This window comes from Bubalus bubalis, chromosome 9 (assembly GCF_019923935.1).
Source record: "Bubalus bubalis isolate 160015118507 breed Murrah chromosome 9, NDDB_SH_1, whole genome shotgun sequence".
Taxonomy (NCBI): Eukaryota; Metazoa; Chordata; class Mammalia; order Artiodactyla; family Bovidae; genus Bubalus; species Bubalus bubalis.
The window spans coordinates 96451317-96469158 of record NC_059165.1 but is presented as its reverse complement, the minus strand read 5'-3'; the positions used below and the strand labels follow the sequence as shown (position 1 = coordinate 96469158).

Sequence of the window (17842 nt, the reverse complement as noted above, 5' to 3'; positions counted from 1 at the left end):
TTGGACACGACTGAGCGACTTCACTTTCACTTTTTACTTGCATGCATTGGAGAAGGAAATGGCAACCCACTACAGTGTTCTTGCCTGGAGAATCCCAGGGACGGGGGAGCCTGGTGGGCTGCCGTCTATGGGGTCGCACAGAGTCGGACACGACTGACGTGACTTAGCAGCAGATGGATACACAAGAAAGAACTGATGCCCAGGGGAGGGGGTGGGATGAACCTATGGCGCCAAGTCTAACTGTCCTCCCCTTTGGTGATACCATACTCCAACAAGGTCAAATGAGTCGAATGCTCTTACACTTTGTTTCTCCATCAGACTTGCTTCTCCTGGGCGTGTAAAGTCTGGAGACAGGTTTGGGGGGCTTGCCTTTCTCTGCCATTAGCACTCTGCAATCCTCACCACTTGTCTGGCTCCCGTTCTCTAGACATCCATTCGCTTCCCGACTGAAAGCATGAGCTCCGTTCTCCAAGGACAAATCTTTATTTAAAAGGGATTTGACTTTAGCCAGGTAGCCCTCCTACAGCAGGAAAGGATAATTTGAGTAGCAGTGAATGTAAACAAGTGGCAATGAGAGAATAATAAGGAAACACATGTGTTCCCTTTATATAACTATCAGGTGACATGGGGAGTTGGGATTATTCGGCCTCCCTGGTCACAGACCAGTTACCTGGGACGCCAAGTCTTCCAGACGCCAGGACCCTGAAGACTTACCTCAGATAATTCTTCTTTATGCAATTTGGTTTCCAAATCACATAACTGATTCTTTATTTCTGTCTGCAGAAATTCGTGCAAGAGATTCAGTTTCTCCTTCACACATTCCTAAGGGAAGGATATATGTTTAGAAGTCCCCACACTCTGAAACTATGAACTAATGGACTAAGGCACAGTTACGCTGCTGGCCACATAACAATGACTGAAAGGCAGGCAACGCTGAGTCAAGACATGTTCGTGACATTTCCATTAAGATCATATTACTTATTATTTTTATTTTTTTAAGAGGGACTTCCCTAGTGGTCCAGTGGCTAAGACTCCACACTCCCAATGCAGGGGACCCAGGTTCGATCCCCGGCCAGGGAACTAGATTTCACGTGCCACAACTAAAACCTGGTGCAGCCAAATAAATATTAAAAAAAAAAAAAAAAAGATCATATTACACCATGTACAGGGTGGTGAAAAATGGGAAGATTAGGAAGTGAAACAGACACATAATGGTATAGTAGAACAAAACTGATTCTGAAAAAAACAGTGTGACCAGGGCAAGTTATAATCTAGACTTGCTGATAGGGAACCTAGATTGGGAAACTTGATGAGTTACCAAAAGCTAACTGATAACAGCCTATTAATATAGCACATTAGACAAAAACATCCAAGTTATCCTTAAGAGTTTAAGGAAAAGAGAGCCAATTCCACTTTGAGCTACATAGTCTATCAGACAGTCACATCTGATAGTAGATTTTGTTAAGGTGGAGATGACCTTACCTTTTCTGTCAAACTATCTCTTTCCAAATCTTTGAGCCTAGGGGAAGAAAAAAGGGAAGAAAGAAAACGCTTGTTAAGCAACACTGTTCATCTATAATACCACAGTTTAAAGAACTTTGGAAATAACTTCAACACGGATATTAGAAAATACAATGGTTCCCCCCGCTCAATGTGTAGAATGCCCCACTGCAAGTGCCTACATACACATTAAGAAGTCATTTGCAATCTAAGTGAGCTTCCCTTTTTGCAGGGTGTTTTTCTGATAGTGGAAAGGGATAATACAGGCACTCTATAACAATGTTATTTTAAAGACACTGGCGGTCCAGTGGTTAAGAGCCTGCACTCCCAATGCAGGGAGCACAGGTTTGACCCCTGGTCGGGGAACTAAGATCCCGCATGTTGAACAGTGCAGTCAAAAATTAAGATTAAAAAGAAAAAAAAAAGGCACTGGGAAAGTGGAAGCATAGTTGGGGTCCCTCCCAAGTTAAGTGACCAACAGGTGGTCTTCCTCCAGTTGGACCAGACCAAGAGTCCATAGAAGGGCATACAGGGGTTAGAAAGAGTGAACCAGGGCAACCGGAGGGTGCGGGAACAGTCAGCTAACACCCCCAAAGGCCAGCATGGGTAGAGTGGGAGTGGCGGCACTCTGATGAGTAGGAAATGGAAGTCGGGGTCGCCTGGGGCAGCACAGGGTGCCCCACACACAAGGAAGAGAGAGGAAGTCAGAGAAGCTGGCTGGCGCCTCGCCCAAGAGCCCGTCCTTGTGAGCGTTTGTGCCTAGTCGTTCAGGCGTGCAGAGCTGTCAGGAGCTTCGCTGGAAAAATCATGGTCTGACTTGATTACTGAAGATGAATGTCTTGCCTCTTTTCGGGGGAAGGGAGCAAAGAGAATAAAGGAACAAGAAGCAAAAGACACAGAGGAAATGGAGAGGCTGTTGTTCCTGGCTTGGGCAGTGTTCCTGTGGGCAGCGGGGTGAGAACAGGTCCAACCAGCTAAGCCAGCGTCCGTCAGCAGAGGGGGGATGCCCTGGGCAGGGAAGGACTGGGCCTCCACCAAGCGTGGGTCCTCCCTTTGGGCACCCAGGCAAGGTACTCGGTTACCACCAACCTAAAGGGCAGGAATAGAGCTCTCCCAAACCGACCTTCAAAGAGGGAGGGCAGATGTAAGCAGCACAGACAGGAATGTGAGTGACGGGCTCTGCTGGACTAGTGACAGACAGTGGCTACTCCGAGTGGGTGAGGATCCTGCTTCTAGCTGCAAACATCATCTGTGGGTGCTTCCTCTGCGCCAGACCCTGTTTCAGGCAACGAGCTGAGTGCTGAGATGTAGGCACTGCCAGGCAGGGGCCTCCTGGCTGGCGCTGGATGCTCAGCAGAGGTCTGGCTATAGAAGAGACTGAGCAGGGGCTTCCTGGTGGGCCAGCGGCTAAGACAATCACGCTTCCACTGCAGGAGGCATGGGTTTGATCCCTGGCCAGGGAACTGAGAACCCACAATGCCACGGAGCACAGCCAAAAAAAAAAAGATAGCAGCCTACCAACAGAGTGGTTAATATGCTGTGTATCACATGCGTTGTGTAATTTGGACTCAAGATTCAGAGTCAGGCTTTCCAGAAGCATGTGGAGTCCCTTCCAGGCAAAAGTCATTCTATCCGCAAAGCAACTCAGGTCCTGGGAGAGCCTTAGTTGAGGACGACTGCAGATCAGGTTGCTCAGAGCCAGAGGCGCACACACTGCTGCCGGAGCACCACAGCCACCCACCTTCAGTCACCGTGCTCACAAAACCCTGGCAGGACACAGCTCCCACCTCAACTGGGTCACCTCGGGCGTCAAGGACAACGCTCAGATGGAAGCCCATCAAGGGGCCCTTTGCCCAACGCTGACAACGCCTACATCTGGGCAGGAGACAGATCTGCGGGTCGGAATTTTTTAAATCTTTCCTATTGAAGTGGGATATTTAGCTTGGCAGGGAGAAACAGACCTTGGGGGTATCTCAAAAGTCTCACCCTGTGAAGCCTGATGCCCAGGCTTTCACTGGAGAGTTTATCCCCATCCCAGTAAATCTGGGGACACTACCTCCCATTTAGGTTCACAGCCAGGAGGATGAGAAGCAGATATGAAGGACCAAGTAGAGTAGTCACAGAAGACGGCAACATTACATATATATACATATAAAACCTTAGCTCCCTTCTGGTCCAAGATCCCATGACTCATTCCTAGCTGCTTCCATCAGAGCAGTCCTTGAAAGGCAAAAAAGATATATGTCGACCACTGTGAAGGCCAACAGAGTTTAAGTCTGAGGCTTCTGAAGAAAAAGCATATAAATGGCAACAGGAAGGAGGGACACAGAGAAGCTGAGAGCTCAGTGGGAACTGGGCAGAGGAGCTGCCATAGCAGGGCAAGAAACTCACATGAGTCAGGCCAACACAGGGGAAGAAAGGCAAATCCTGAGAGGAGCTGGGTACCTGTCTCAAGGAGGTCAACAATGTCAAGCTAAAAAATCACAGATTTTCTCCACAGTTAACAAACCCCTGGAAGAGTCATGGGGGAGATAAAACCCAACAATCAGTCATGTTTTAGTGGGGGAAAAACAAAGTCAAGATGGCAGAAATATACAATATGTATTAGTTTAAAAGAGATAAGGTGTTAAATCATTCTAACATCCTAAATTGGGCTTCCCTGGTGGCTGGATGGTAAAGAATCTGCCTGCCAATGCAAGAGACCTAGGTTCGATCCCTGGTCAGGAAGATCCTCTGGAGGAGGGAATGACTAGCCACTCCAGAACTGTTGCTTGGAAAATCCAATCAATAGAGCCTGATGGGCTACAGTGCATGGGATCACAGAGTCAGACATGACTGAGTGGCTAACTCTTGACATCCTAAATCAGAAACGCTGATCTGTAACATGGTTTCACAGCAGGAGCTGAGAACATCCTGGAGAAGTTACAAAGCTCTGTTAATTGTGCCTTCCGTAACTGGCTGCATGGTGGGTAGTACCGGAGACAGTATTTGTGGAGGGAAGGATAACAGACCCTCTCCCCCAATTCCCCAGAACCTGTGAATATGTTACCTTACATGGCAAAAGGGACTTCGCAGATGTGATTAAGGGTACAGCCCTTGAGATGGAGAGGGTATTCTGGATGACTCAGGTGGGCCTTATCAAATCATTTAAATCCTAGGAGCAGATAAAGTTCCCAGCTGCATTTCAAGTGATGTGACTACAGAATGGTCAAAAAGATGTGACGTGAGAACTGGCTTTGAGGGCTTAAAAGATGAAGGAAAGGGGCCACGAGCCAACAGATGATGTAGCCTCCAGGCGCTGGGAACAGCTTTCACCCTATAGCCAGCAAAAGAAGAGGAACCTCAGTCCTACAACCACAAGGAACTGAATTCTGCTGACAACCTGAGAGAGTAAGAAAGGGATTCTGCCCTAGGGCCTCCAGGAAGGAAGGTAGCCTGCTGATGCTTTGATTTTAATCCAGTGAGACCCATACCACATTTCTGACCTACAGAATCAGAGGATAACAAATATGTTTTATTTAAGCTACTAAGACTGCAGTAGTTTGTTATGACAGCAGTTAAAAACTAATACAGTATACCAGAAAGGCAGAACTTTTTGGTAGGGAAGAAGGGAGCAGACCATGAATTTTAGGAGTGAAAGACAGTCCAGTGAATCTACGTGGCTATTTAACAGCTAGAAATTAGAACTGGCTCTCCAAAGAGGCATCTCTGGCTGGTACTGTTCAACTGCCGAAGGCAGAAACCCTAAGACTGGAGGAAAATAAGGGTCCAAGAATTGAAAAGAAATATGGGGGAGATCAGGACAGAAGCTCCCAGGTAGTAAACAGCATCAGCAAAGTCAAGAATACAAAGAATTAAGGAGAGAAAACCATCTTAACTGAGGAATGGCTGGACACCTGGCACAAAAGCTAAGCTAAGGTGGCAGCAAAAAGAACAGGTCCAGATGAGTATACAAGAAGCCAGGCAAATAGGAAAGTTGGAATGATAAGCAGGCATGGGCTGCTATATTAGTATCTGCCTTAGGATCAGGTTTGCAAGTTGGTAATTCATTAATAAGGTATGTTCCTCCCCCCCCCCCCCCCCCCATAATGGAAGTGAAACATACAGCTGCCACGTGATAAGCAGGGAAGCAGATTTCTGTGCAGGTGCTCTGCCACGTTTACCTTTTTCAGCTCAGTCTTCACAGGGCCCTGGTGTGGTGGGCACCTCTGTCCCATTTTAGAGATAAAGCATCAGGAGGTTAGGCTACTTGGTCATATAGCTGGCAAGTGGCAGGCTGGGCTTTGAACCCCAGGAGTCTGCACGTCTAGAATCCTACTTCAGGGGAGAACTAGAGAAGTCAGTTATGCCTTCTGTACCTACTCAGGAGCCACAGACTGGTTAAGAACTTGAAGATCCACTCTAATCTAATCAGAGTGGTTAGCAGATAGGAAAGCTGTCATAATTACAAAGGCTGAGTCAGATTTGTGTGAGGAGGTGTCTAGTATTAGTATGTCAATTCAGGCTTCACTGAAGGTGAAAGTCTAGCAAGCAGGAATCCGAGTCTACTGGATTCTAAGCTGCAGATGCAACCAATGAGGCAAACATGCTTGGATGACAAGTGACCATCAACTCCAGACTGCAGAGGCAGCATGAGGGGTATACTGACAGAATTTAACCCCTTCTCATCGCAGGGAAAGGGGACTGTCTTTCTGAGCAGTCTTGGGAATGAATGGACAGTAGCCACCATGGGGAAGGAGTCAGGTGCAGCCCAGCCTCACACTGGTGGCTCTGCATGGTCTCAGGCCCTAAAGACCTAAAGGATAACCTGAATGGCTTGTAAGAAAAAGAAGGGCACAGGATGAGTCAGGCAAGTGGATGGCAGTCCTGGACTTCAAGTCATCACATGCGTATGGGGCAGGAAAACCTCCCGCTCCAACTTATATCCTAAGAGGATAAGTTTCAAACTTAGAGAAAAAAGACCAAATGGCAACAGAAAGACAAGTGGGAAGACTACTGCTTTTTTCTATACAAAAGATGGTGGCTTAGAGAGTAAGAAAAATCAAGTGCAAAAATGTGGCTTGTCCTGAAAGGCCTGATTTTTAGAAGACTTAGGACATGTGCATGCTAAGTTGCTTCAGTCGTGTCCGACTCTTTATGATCCCATGGACTGTAGCCCGCCAGGGTTCTCTGTCCATGGGATTCTCCAGGCAGGAACACTGGAGTGGGTTGCCATTTCCTTCTCCAGGGGACCGTCCCAACCCAGGGATTGAATCCGCGTCTCTTATGTCACGAGCACCACCTGGGAAGCCCTGAACTTAGTTTTTACACTTAGTTACACTTTAAAAACTCCAACACTGGACTTGCCTGGTGGCGCAGTGGATAAGAATCTGCCTGCCAATGCAGGGACACAGGCTCCATCCTTGGTCTGGGAAGATTCTACAGGCTGCAGGGCAACTAAGCCCGTGCGCCACAACCACTGAACCTGTGCTACAACGTAGAGCCTGAGTGCTGCAAATACTGAAGCCCGTGCGCCTAGGGCCTGTGCTTCGAAAGAAAAGCCACAATGAGGAGCTTGCGCACTACAACAAAGAGTAGCCCCTGCTTGCTGCAACTAGGGAAAGCCCACGCACAGCAACCAAGACCCGGTGCAGCCGTAAGTAAATGTACAAATACCTAAACATTAAGAACATTTTCTAGTATCATCATACAGGTAATGTAATGGTATGAGTCTTAAAAGAAGCTGCCATATAAACACAAGTTAGCATAAGTGACAAGAATTCCTCAGTGAGGACTAGGCCTAAATTTTGTTCCTATTCTACTAGATTTAGTATAATCCATAACATGAGGTACCTAATTTTCATGAATCAAAAAGTTATATCTCCATTTACAAGGTGGTATAAGGGAACATTTTAAAGGGAATATTGAATGCCATGTTTACACCTGTATTTTAGAAGCTAAAATTCAAAATTTAAGAAAAGCTGTTGAGAGGGTCACATAAGGTGACAATGTCAATGATCTGAGGCAGAAACCTAAGCCTACACTGGGCTTCCCTGGTGGTCCAGGGGTTAAGATTCCATGTTCCCAACGCAGGGGGCATGGGTTTGATCCCTGGTCAGGGATGGATCCCACATGCCATGAGGTGTAGTCAAAAAATAACCCAAAACGAAAAAAAAAAAAAACACCCTAAAACCAGACTCTATACCTAACAGTAGGCAATTCTAGTTCAAGGTAATATGGAACCTAGGGTGAATGATGGATTGATGGATTGTAACACTCACCTAAGAACATTCAAATTCAGCCAAACAGAACACTTGCTCTGGCCCAATAAAAGCCCTCACAGAAGGGAAAGGTTTTGCCAAGAAGCAGATCTTAGCAGAAATCTTTGCTTCCTTACAGTTAATTCCTAGGGCAACCACTCTTGAGAACAGTTGAAGATTAAGTGAGATCATGTAAAGTGTTCTATAGAATTAGCAGAACTGAAAAAAAGCAAGTTAGATTAGTCAAGAATGCTGACATGGGGGCCTTTATGTGCCAGGCATATTCTCATTTAATCCAATACCAGTTTAAAGCCCATGTTAACTGTTCAAGTCCACAGACGCGACTTGTTTATGAAACTTGCCCAAGGTCATGGATGGCTCAGTGGAGGTAGCACTCTCACCATCAAGGTAAAGAAGGCTGAGCCCAAAATCCCCGTCCTGGGTCTAAAATGAAGTGAGGCACTTTCATAAATCCATTTCCACTTCAAGTCATGTTTTATCTTGGGGGAGATGTATAGGGATTCTTTAGTAAGGCACATCACCCTCTAACTGTGGCTAAGAAGTGGTCTGACACCTGGGAGGAAGATCCAAATACCCGCTATCACCTACTCTCCACCTTTCAAAAGCCCAAATCAGAAGTGGTCTGGCACAACTATAGGAAACAAGCAAAGGGAAATAGGGAAATGGCAAAATCAGGTTCACAAATCTGGTTGGAAGCATTCAGGGCTGGTTCCCACATTGTTGTAAGTGAGGTTTGCAAGTTTCCAAGAGTGAAACTGATGCCCTTCACCAGCAAGAAGCCTAGGGTGCACACTGGGCTTGCCTGAAGATCCATGTGCACAAAGTAGCTGTAGCTGCACCCCCAATATTAGCTGCTGCCCCCCTCACTCCCCTCCCCATGCATGCACATACATACGCACACATACATAAGGAAAGCAGCCAGTTCTCCCTAGCAAGGCTTCCTTGATGCCCACGGCTCAGATTTACTGAGAAACCACTCAGTTTTCACGCTGCCCAGCCCTAGCCCTCACTGAAGGATAAGGGGTCCTTCCAGAATGCTACTACCCTAGCCATATGAGGTGATGGAGGGAGCCCCCCAAGGAAGACAGGGCTCGCAAACCTGAGCCGGCCGCGCCAGGGCCCCGACCGGCGGCGGCATCTGTCTCTGGAGGCTGCCATCGGGATGCTTGGCGTGGGACGCCGAGAGAATCCCCCCAAATACCCTCGGGGACCAGGCCAGCCCAACCCCCTCGAGTGGACCGGGCACCGGAAGTGGAGGCCGAAGTGCCCGGGCCGAGGGGTATCCCGAGGCCGCAGGCTGCCCACTTCCTGCGCGACCAGGCTGGCGGCAGGAGCTGGGCCCGAGGCTGCTCCGGGAAGGGGCTCTCCAAGGAAAACCCAAAGCTTGCTCTACTTTGAGGTCAGAAGAGACCCCAAGTTTCCAGTCACCGGGGAACTGGGGGGGTGGGATTGGCCCATTTTGGCGCCAAACGGCCAGGGGCGCGCGCGACCGGAAGTGCCACCCTGCCCGCGCCAACTGCCGCCGCGCGCCGCGCCAGCCCACGCATGCGCGCCCGTCTGTCAGCGGCGGCCACGGGCTACCCCGAGGGGAAATGACCCCCACCCCCACCGCGGTGCCACCCACCCAGGTTCCCGGTTCCCCGCGACACCTACCGCCTGCGGACGTCGTCAGGCAGTGAGAAGGCCCGGGAGGCCAGCGCAGGCACCCGCGCCGGGGCGGTACGGGCAGGCATCTTGGAAGGTGCAGCAGAGGCGGCAGCAGCACAGGCAACCCTGGCTTTTCGCGCGGAAACCGACGGGGAGGGGCCGCGAGCGGAGGCGGCGCGTACCATCCCGGCCCAGGCGTGGGGGAAGTCGGGCCGTACCACACGGAGAGAGGCTGTACCATGAGTGGGCGGAGGCAGTGGAACGGGCTCCGCACAGGGGTCGCGCATGCGCGACGGAGGAGCGCACCCCTGCGCGGAGCAGTGGATTTGTCCAAGCTCCTCCATTTGCTGCGAGCCTTGCCTGAGACATTCATTCATTCATTCTTTACCCGCATGCTAGGCATAGAACGAGGAACATCCCCAGGGCACTATACCCTGTGGGCTCTAAAGTTCAAGTACTCATTTCCAATCCCACCTACACTATATTTGCTCACTATAACTACCTTGGGCAGGTCACTTGGACCCAGCCTCAGTTTCCTCATCTGTGAAAAGGAGCTAACAGAACTCACTCTAGAAAGTGTTGAGGACGCACGAAGGATCTCACAGTGTAGGGAGACCTGGACCACTTCCACAGCCTGTGTACTTAAAGAAGCATCAGAACTCGGGCAAGGATAGTCTCTTCAATACATGGTGCTGAGAAACCATATATCTACACGCCAAAGATACCCAGAATGCGAATATCTACCTGCGAAAGGATAAAATTGGACCCTTGCCTTACACTACATATAAAAGTTAACTCAAAAGATGGATTAAAGACCTAAACCTAAAACTGTGGCACTTCTAAAAGGAAGTGTGTGTGGTGGGGGAGGGGGTAGCTTCACAACATTGGGCTTGAAAATGACCAAAACCACAGGACACAAAAACTAAGATAGAAAATGGGACTATGTTAAAGTGAACTCATGAAAATTAAAGTGAACTCATGAACAGCAAAGGAATCAAAGTGAAAAAGCAACCAATAGAATGAGAGAAAAATGTAGGCAACCCATGTATCTGATAAGGGCTTATCTAGAATATATAAAGAATTCCTACAACTCGAAGACAATTAGAAAACAGGGGACTTGAATAGAAAGTTTCATAAAGTAGATACAGATGGACAAAAAGTATATGAAAAGAGGTTCAATATGACCAGTCTGGGAAATGCAAATGAAAACCACAATGAGATCACCTCACATGCTTTAGGATGGCCAGTATCAAAACAAAAAGTATTGGTGAGAACATGGAAATTAGAACCCCCTTGCACTGTCAGTGGGGATTTAGAATACTTATGTTGCTATAGAAAAGTGTGGAGGCTCCTCAAAAAATTAAAATAGAATTATACAGGTGCACTGGGATGACCCAGAGGGATGGTATAGGGAGGGAAGTGGGAGGGGGTTCAGGATGGGGAACACGTGTACACCCGTGGCGGATGCATGTTGATGTATGGCAAAACCAATACAATATTGTAAAGTAAAAAAAAAAAATAATAATAATATAAAAAAAAGAATTATATGAACAGCAACCCCATTTCTAGATAAATATTCAAAAGAACAGGAAATACGATCTCAGAGATATTTGCACACCCATCTTCTTAGTAGCAGTATTCACAATAGCCAAGAGGTGGAGGCAACCCAAAGGACAGGATAGATGAATGGATAAAGAAAATGTGGCATATACATTATGGATGTATTAAATGGATAATTCAGCCTTAAAAAGAAAAAAGCAATCCTGCCCTTTTACAACAGCCTGGGTGAAACTTGAGGTCATTATGCTAAGTGAAATAAACTAGTCACAAAAAGACACACTGTGTGATTCCACTTAGAGGTATCTGATTTAGTCATCTCATAAAGAAAGAACAATGGTGGTTGCCAGGGGCTGGGAGGAAGAGGAAAAGGAAAGTTGTTCAATAGGAATAGAGTTTCAGTTTCATAAAATGAAAGTTTGAGATCTGCTGCAGAACAATGTGCATATAGTTAGTAATGTACTGTATACTTAAAAACAATTAAGATGATAAATGCTATGGTTTTTTATCCCAATAAATAAATAAATCATCAATAGGATAGGACTACATTTTTTTTTAAAGTACTTTATCTGCCGCAACGTAAGCATCAGAGTGGAGTTCCAGGTTACAGTATACATTTACATTTTTGTGTTATGCAATTTACAAGTGAACATATTTGTAAACATGCACATAAACTAAGTTCCCCCAGCAACTGGCGGAGAGCTTCCAGAAGTGGACCTCAGACCCTCTGGTCGCCATGGGTTACCCACTTCAGGGCAGGATCCAGGAGAACTGAAATATTAGGAATAAAACTAATACTATTAATTGAATAGTTAATCAGCACTTCCATACTTACTGTACCAGGATCTTTAGGAGTTATTTAGCCCTTTACAGGCTTCCCTGGTGGCTCAGATGGTAAAGAATCCACCTGTAATGCAGGAGACCTGGGTTCGATCCCCTGGAGAAGGGAATGGCTACCCATTCCAGTATTCTTGCCTGGAGAATCCCATGGACAGAGAAGCCTGGTGGACTACAGTCCATGGGTCTCAACGAGTCAGACACAACTGAGTGATTAACACACACTCAGTCCTTAACCACCATAAAGGGAGGTTTCAAGACCCCTTCGCTCCCCCATTTCCCATGGCCTAGGAGATTTGTCACAAAGGAGGCTGGCTTATCCAAGATCACAGGCTCAGAACGCAGGAAGAACAATCAATCCAGGTGTCTTTAACTCCAAAGCCTAAATGTGTAGACCTGTCAAAAGCCAGCATCTGGGTCCCTAACCCAGCTTAGGAAAGGGGGCGCTCATGGGATGGGGTAGGGAGGGGAAAGAGATAGATGAGCAGACTTGCTGTTCAAGGGCCTCGAGAGCAGCTGCACTTATTGGAACCTCCCTCTCAGGTAGATTCTGTTTGTAATCCCTTTGCCAAGGGATAATTTGACCAATTACACATATGGGACAAGGGTTCAGAGACAAAGACTGGCCGAGGTTCCTGGTGGCTCAGATTGTAAAGAATCTGCCTGCAAGGCAAGAGAACGGGGTTCAATCCCTGGGTTGGGAAGATCCTCTGGAGAAGGAAATGGCAACCCAATACAATATTCTTGCCTGGAAATCCCATGGACAGAGGAACCTGGTGGGCTGCAGTCCATGGGTTGCAAAGAGCTGGACACAACTGAGCAACTAACACTTTAACTTTCACCCAGCAAGTTGGTATCAAAGCTGCACCTTCAGCCCAGCTGATCTGTTCATGTTGCTCAAAAGCAACCAGCCAGGCACCATCTCTTAATTCCTCTCCTCCCCTCACCTGCTGGAGGTGAGCAATTTGTTGCTTCTTCCTCTGAAATACACACAGGACTTTCTGTGTAACCCAGACTGCCATCATCTCTCACTTGTTCTATAATAGCAGCCCCTTCCCCAATCTCTCAGCCCACTGCATCCAGAGGGCATTTTCAAACACTTTTAATGCCCTTTTCTTTCCCACTAGAATCTTACAGAACTTTCTACTGCCCTTGAAATAAAATGTAAGCATTTAACTACCTTTACAAGGCCCTGGAAAAGGAAATGGCAACCCACTCCAGTATTCTTGCCTGGGAAATCCCATGGACAGAGGAGCCTGGCGGGCTAGAGTCCACGGGGTCACAAGAGTCAGACACGACTTTATGAATAAAGCACCACTACCACAAGATCCTGCCATGATGCAACTCATTTCCACCCCCTCAATGAGCCCCAGCTTCGCTGACCCACTTTCAGTCTTTCAAGCTCTCAAGTGCCAGTGCCCCAGGGCCTTTGCTTTCAATGTCAATGCTGCCCAGGCTACTCTTCTGGAAGATCTACAGCTCAAAGGTTGCTGCTACCCACAGGATCCCCCGACCTGTCCACTCATCTGGAAACAGCCCCTCACCCCCGCCTCTCTGTTTTATCTTCCTGTGGCTTCGTGGTGCTTAGCACTGTCACTGACTCTTTTCTGTCTGTCGTAGTCTTCCTGTTCCACTAGAGTAGAGCAAAGGTTGACAACTTTACTATGAAGAATCAGATTGTATTTTAGGTTCTGCAGGCCATATGTTCAGTCAACTCAACGCTGCCTTTCTAGCATAGAAATAGCCATAGACAATACACAAATGAATAGCTATGCCTGTATTCTAATAAAACTTTATTTACATTTAAAAAAACCTTAATTTCCAAAAACTTGCTGCGCCAGATTTAGTCCATGGGCCTTAGCAAGCCAACCCCTGCAAAAATCATGAGCTCCAGGACTTCCCTTGTGGTCCAGTGGTTAAGAATCCACCTGCCAATGCAGGGGACACCATTTTGATCCCTGGTCTGGGAAGATTCCAGTGCTGTGGGAAAACTAAGCCAGTGCACCACAACTACTAAAGGCTACATGCCCTAGAGCGCATGCTCTACAAGAGAATCCACTGCAACGAGAAGCCTGAGCACTGCAACTAGAGAGTACTCCTGGCTTGCTGCAGCTAGAGAAGGCCGACATGCAGCAATGAAGACCCAGAACAGCCCCAAAGAAATTGAATCAATTTTTTTGTAAGAAAAGACTGATCTCCAGAGGGCAAGGATTTGGTGGTCTGCCTCATTCACAGCTGACTCTCCAAGGGCTCACTCAGTTGGAATCCAAATATCCTTTGAATACATAGGACATGGGGGCTACCACGTGGGAGGTACCTGATGCAAATGTTGGTAGGTATAGAGTGGTTTTCTCCCCTGCCCCCCGCCACAACACTATGATTTCCATTTCACAAACTCAGAAACTGTAGTCCAAATCAGATCAGTTGCAAACCCAGGTGCTATCTACAGTCCCTGAAGCTGCTTCGCTCGACTCACCTGACCAGTGAAATGTTGGCCAAGGTCAGGGGAAAAGGCTACACATGGCTTCCAGAGTGACTGGCTGGGTCACCAGACTCCTGCCATGCAGAAGATTTTTCCCCAGCAGTGGATAGGAATCCACCTGCCAATGCAGGGGACGTGGGTCCCTGCTCCAGGAAGATTCCACATGCCTCAGAGCAACCAAGCCCATGTGCCACAACTACTGAGCCCGTGTGCTCACTACTGAAGCCCATGAGCCTAGAGCCCGTGCTGTGCAGCAAGAGAAGCCACCACAATGAGAAGCCCGCACACTATGATGAAGAGCAGTCCCCACTCTCCACACTCGAGAAAGCGCACGTGTACAAAGACCCAGTGTAACCAAAAAAATTTTTTAAAAAGATTTGCCCCACCTCCCCAGTTCCTGGGCCACATTCTTGCCTCCAGCTGGAGGACCACACTCCAGAGGCCAGGAGAGTCCTGGGGGCCAGCCCAACTGAGGTCTCAGCAGCCCAGAGCACCGGGCTGGTGAAGGGATGGCTACATGTCCTGAGCCATGGTCAGTCAGAAGGCCGAAGCTGAGTCATGCCGCCTGCTGGGAAATTGGTCACGACCACTGAGCTCTTACTTGATGCCAGCCCAGCAAAGGCCCCGGGAGCAGCACTCAAGGCTTGCACACGGACACTTTGCCACTCCCAGCCCCAAGCAGGTGGCCCAGCAGGAAGACCACCAGGACAGAGCCTTGCAAACTCTCTAGGCTTAAGTGACTGGAAATTGGATCTTGGGAAACCAATGGTGAATAGTGCTGGGCAGACCCGTCGGCTCCTCTGCAGGGCCTTTGAGCAGGCTGAGGGCTTTCTGTTTAGACTTGCCACCAAGCCTGGCCAGGTTTTCCTTCAAACAGCCCTTGAGTCAGTTAGCTGATTTGCCCCTCCAGGGCCAGTACCCCAACTCAAGTCATTCCTCCCCGCTCTCCTGGACACCTTCCTAGTCTCCTTCCTGGGCTGCCCTTCAGCCCTTCAACCACCTACTTTCCACAAGGAAATGTGAAGTTTCTAGATCTGAGGGGCTTCCCTGGTAGCTTAGCGGTGAGGAACCTGCCTGCCAATGCAGGAGACATGGGTTCGATCCCTGGTCCGGGAAGATCTCACATGCCAAGGAGCAACTAAGCCCATGTGCCACAACTACTGAGCCTGTGCTCTAGAGCCCAGGAACCACAACTATTGCACCCATGAACCAGAATTACTGAAACTTTCATGTCCTAGAGTTCATACTCCACAACAAGAGAAGCCACCGCAATGCGAACTCCGTGCACCCCAACTAGAGAAGCCCCCCCAGGCGCCACAACAAGAGAAAAGCCCACACAGTAATGAAGACCCCGCAGTGCCAAAAATAAATAAAATTATTTTTGAAAAATCTAGATCTGATCTTATCACTTCCTCTCTACCCTACTGAAGACACCTGAATGGCTTCTCGGGGCTCTTAGGATAAATCCAACCCCTCCAGGCCTAGCTCCAACCACTTCAACTTTTGTTACTCATCCCTTGGTTCACCCAACTGAGCTACATCCTAGAGGCTCCCCACTCCTTCCTGTCTAAGAACTGAAGAAGCCCACCTCCTACAGGGCCCTCCAACATTCCTTGCCTCTCAGTACTCACGCCCTTCTGAAATCCTCTCCAAGAAGAACTGGGGCCAGTCTCTACGGCCAAGAGAGCATGGTGGAAGTGAAGGTCCAGGACTTCTGAGCTGTTGTTGTTTAGTCACTCAGTCATGTCTGACTCTTTGTGGCCCCATGGACTGCAGCACACCAGGCCTCCCTGTCCTTCACTATCTCTCAGAGTTTGCCCAAGTTCATGTCCATTGAGTCAGTAATGCTTTCCAACCATCTCATCCTCTGCTGCCCTTTTCTCCTTTTGCCCTTAATCTTTCCCAGCATCAGGGTCTTTTCCAATGAGTCGGCTCTTCACATCAGGTGGCCAAAGTATTGGAGCTTCAGCTTCAGCATCAGTCCTTCCACTGAGTATTCAGGATTGATTTCCTTTAGGATTGACTGGTTTTATCTCCTTGTAGTCCAAGGAACTCTCAAGAGTCTTCTCTAGCACCATAGTTCGAAAGCATCACTTCTTCAGCTCTCAGCCTTTGGTGTGGTCCAACTCTCACATCCGTACGTGACTACTGAAAGGAACATAGCTTTGACTATATGTGAGAACTCCATGAACAGTATAAAAAGGACTTCTGAGTCTAGACCACAAAAGCCACCTTGTTCTCTTGGGGGAAGCCAGCCATCATGTCATGAGGATGCTCATGCAGCTTTGTGGGGAGGCCACGGGAAGAGGAACCAGTTTGTCAGCCAGGTGAGTAAGCCACTTTGAAAGTAGTTCCTCCAGCCCCAGTCAAGCCTTCGGATGATTGTAACACCAGCCAATATCTGACTGTATTCTCTGAGACACCTCAAGCTGGAACCGTTCACTTTGCTGCTTTCTGATCCCCAGCCTATTGAAACCATTGAGTGATAATACATGGCTAGTAGTGTTCTAAGCCACTAGACTGAGGGCTTTTTTGTTATCCAGCCATAAAAAAAAATTGTAAGGTTTCAGAACTTGCTGTTAGTCATTCTTTCTATTTTGACTCACCCATCACTTCCTTCAAGGAGCCTTTCCTGACCTCCCCCAACACTATCAGCTGTCTTGATAGGCTTTTTTTTTTTTTAAGTTTCATTTCTTTTCTTAAGTCTTCTTTGAATTTGTTACAATACTGCTTCTGTTTTATGTTTTGGTTTTATGGCCACAAGTCATGTGGGATCCTAGTTCCCCAACCAGGGATCAAACCTGCACCTCCTTGCATTGAAAGGCAAAGTCTTAATCACTGGGCCACCAGGGAAGTCCCAATAGGCTTTTTAAAAAATAAATTTATATTGGAGGATAATTGTTTTGCAGTATTGTATTAGTTTCTCCATACATCAACATGAATTAGTCATAGGTATATATATGTATCTTTCCTCTTGAACCTCCCTCCCACCTCCCACACCATCCCAACCATCTAGGTTGTCACAGTTTTTGAGCTCCCTGAGACATACAGCAAATTCCCACTGGCTATCTAGTTTTCCATATGGTAACGTATATGTCTTAATGCTACTCTCTCAATGAACCCCCCGCTCTCCTTTCCCACACTGTGTCCACAAGTCTGTTCTTTATGTCTGTGTCTCCATTAGTGAAAGTGAAGTCACTCAGTCGTGTCCGACTGTTTGTGAACCCATGGACTGTAGCCTACCAGGCTCTTCTGTCCATGGGATTTTTCAGGCAAGAATACTGGAGTGGGGTGCCATCGCCTTCTCCAGGGGGTCTTCCCCGCCCAGGGATTGAAACCAGGTCTCCCGCATTGTAGGCAGACGCTTTACTGTCTGAGCCACCAGGGAAGTCCTGTGCCTCCATTTCTGCCCTGCAAATAGATTCATCAGTACCATCTTTCTAGATTAGAACACTAGGCAGAACTCACATCGTGTCAACACCCACCACAGGCCTTCAAGTTGATAGGCTCTTTCTTTCACAGCCTATGCCTCAGCTGGGGATCACACATTTTGGGGTGA

The 17842-nt window shown here is 47.8% G+C and overlaps 1 protein-coding gene across 6 annotated transcripts in view; it reads right to left on the bottom strand.

Moving 5' to 3' along the window:
- Positions 1-17842, bottom strand: part of DNMT1 (DNA methyltransferase 1) — a 61309-nt gene that overhangs the window by 40911 nt on the left and 2556 nt on the right. For 2 of the 6 annotated variants that reach the window (XM_025293549.2, XM_025293550.2), the window contains exons 1-4: positions 9414-9576; positions 1483-1519; positions 715-822; positions 301-520 (exon numbers count right to left, since the gene is read on the bottom strand). In XM_025293549.2, coding sequence (XP_025149334.2) covers positions 301-520; positions 715-822; positions 1483-1519; positions 9414-9493 — 445 coding nt within the window. In that variant the 5' untranslated portion in view covers positions 9494-9576. Of the gene's footprint in view, positions 1-300; positions 521-714; positions 823-1482; positions 1520-8859; positions 9165-9413; positions 9577-17842 lie in introns of those variants that run through there. The other 4 variants (XM_025293551.2, XM_006044441.4, XM_025293552.2 and 1 more) reach the window with 4 other exon arrangements.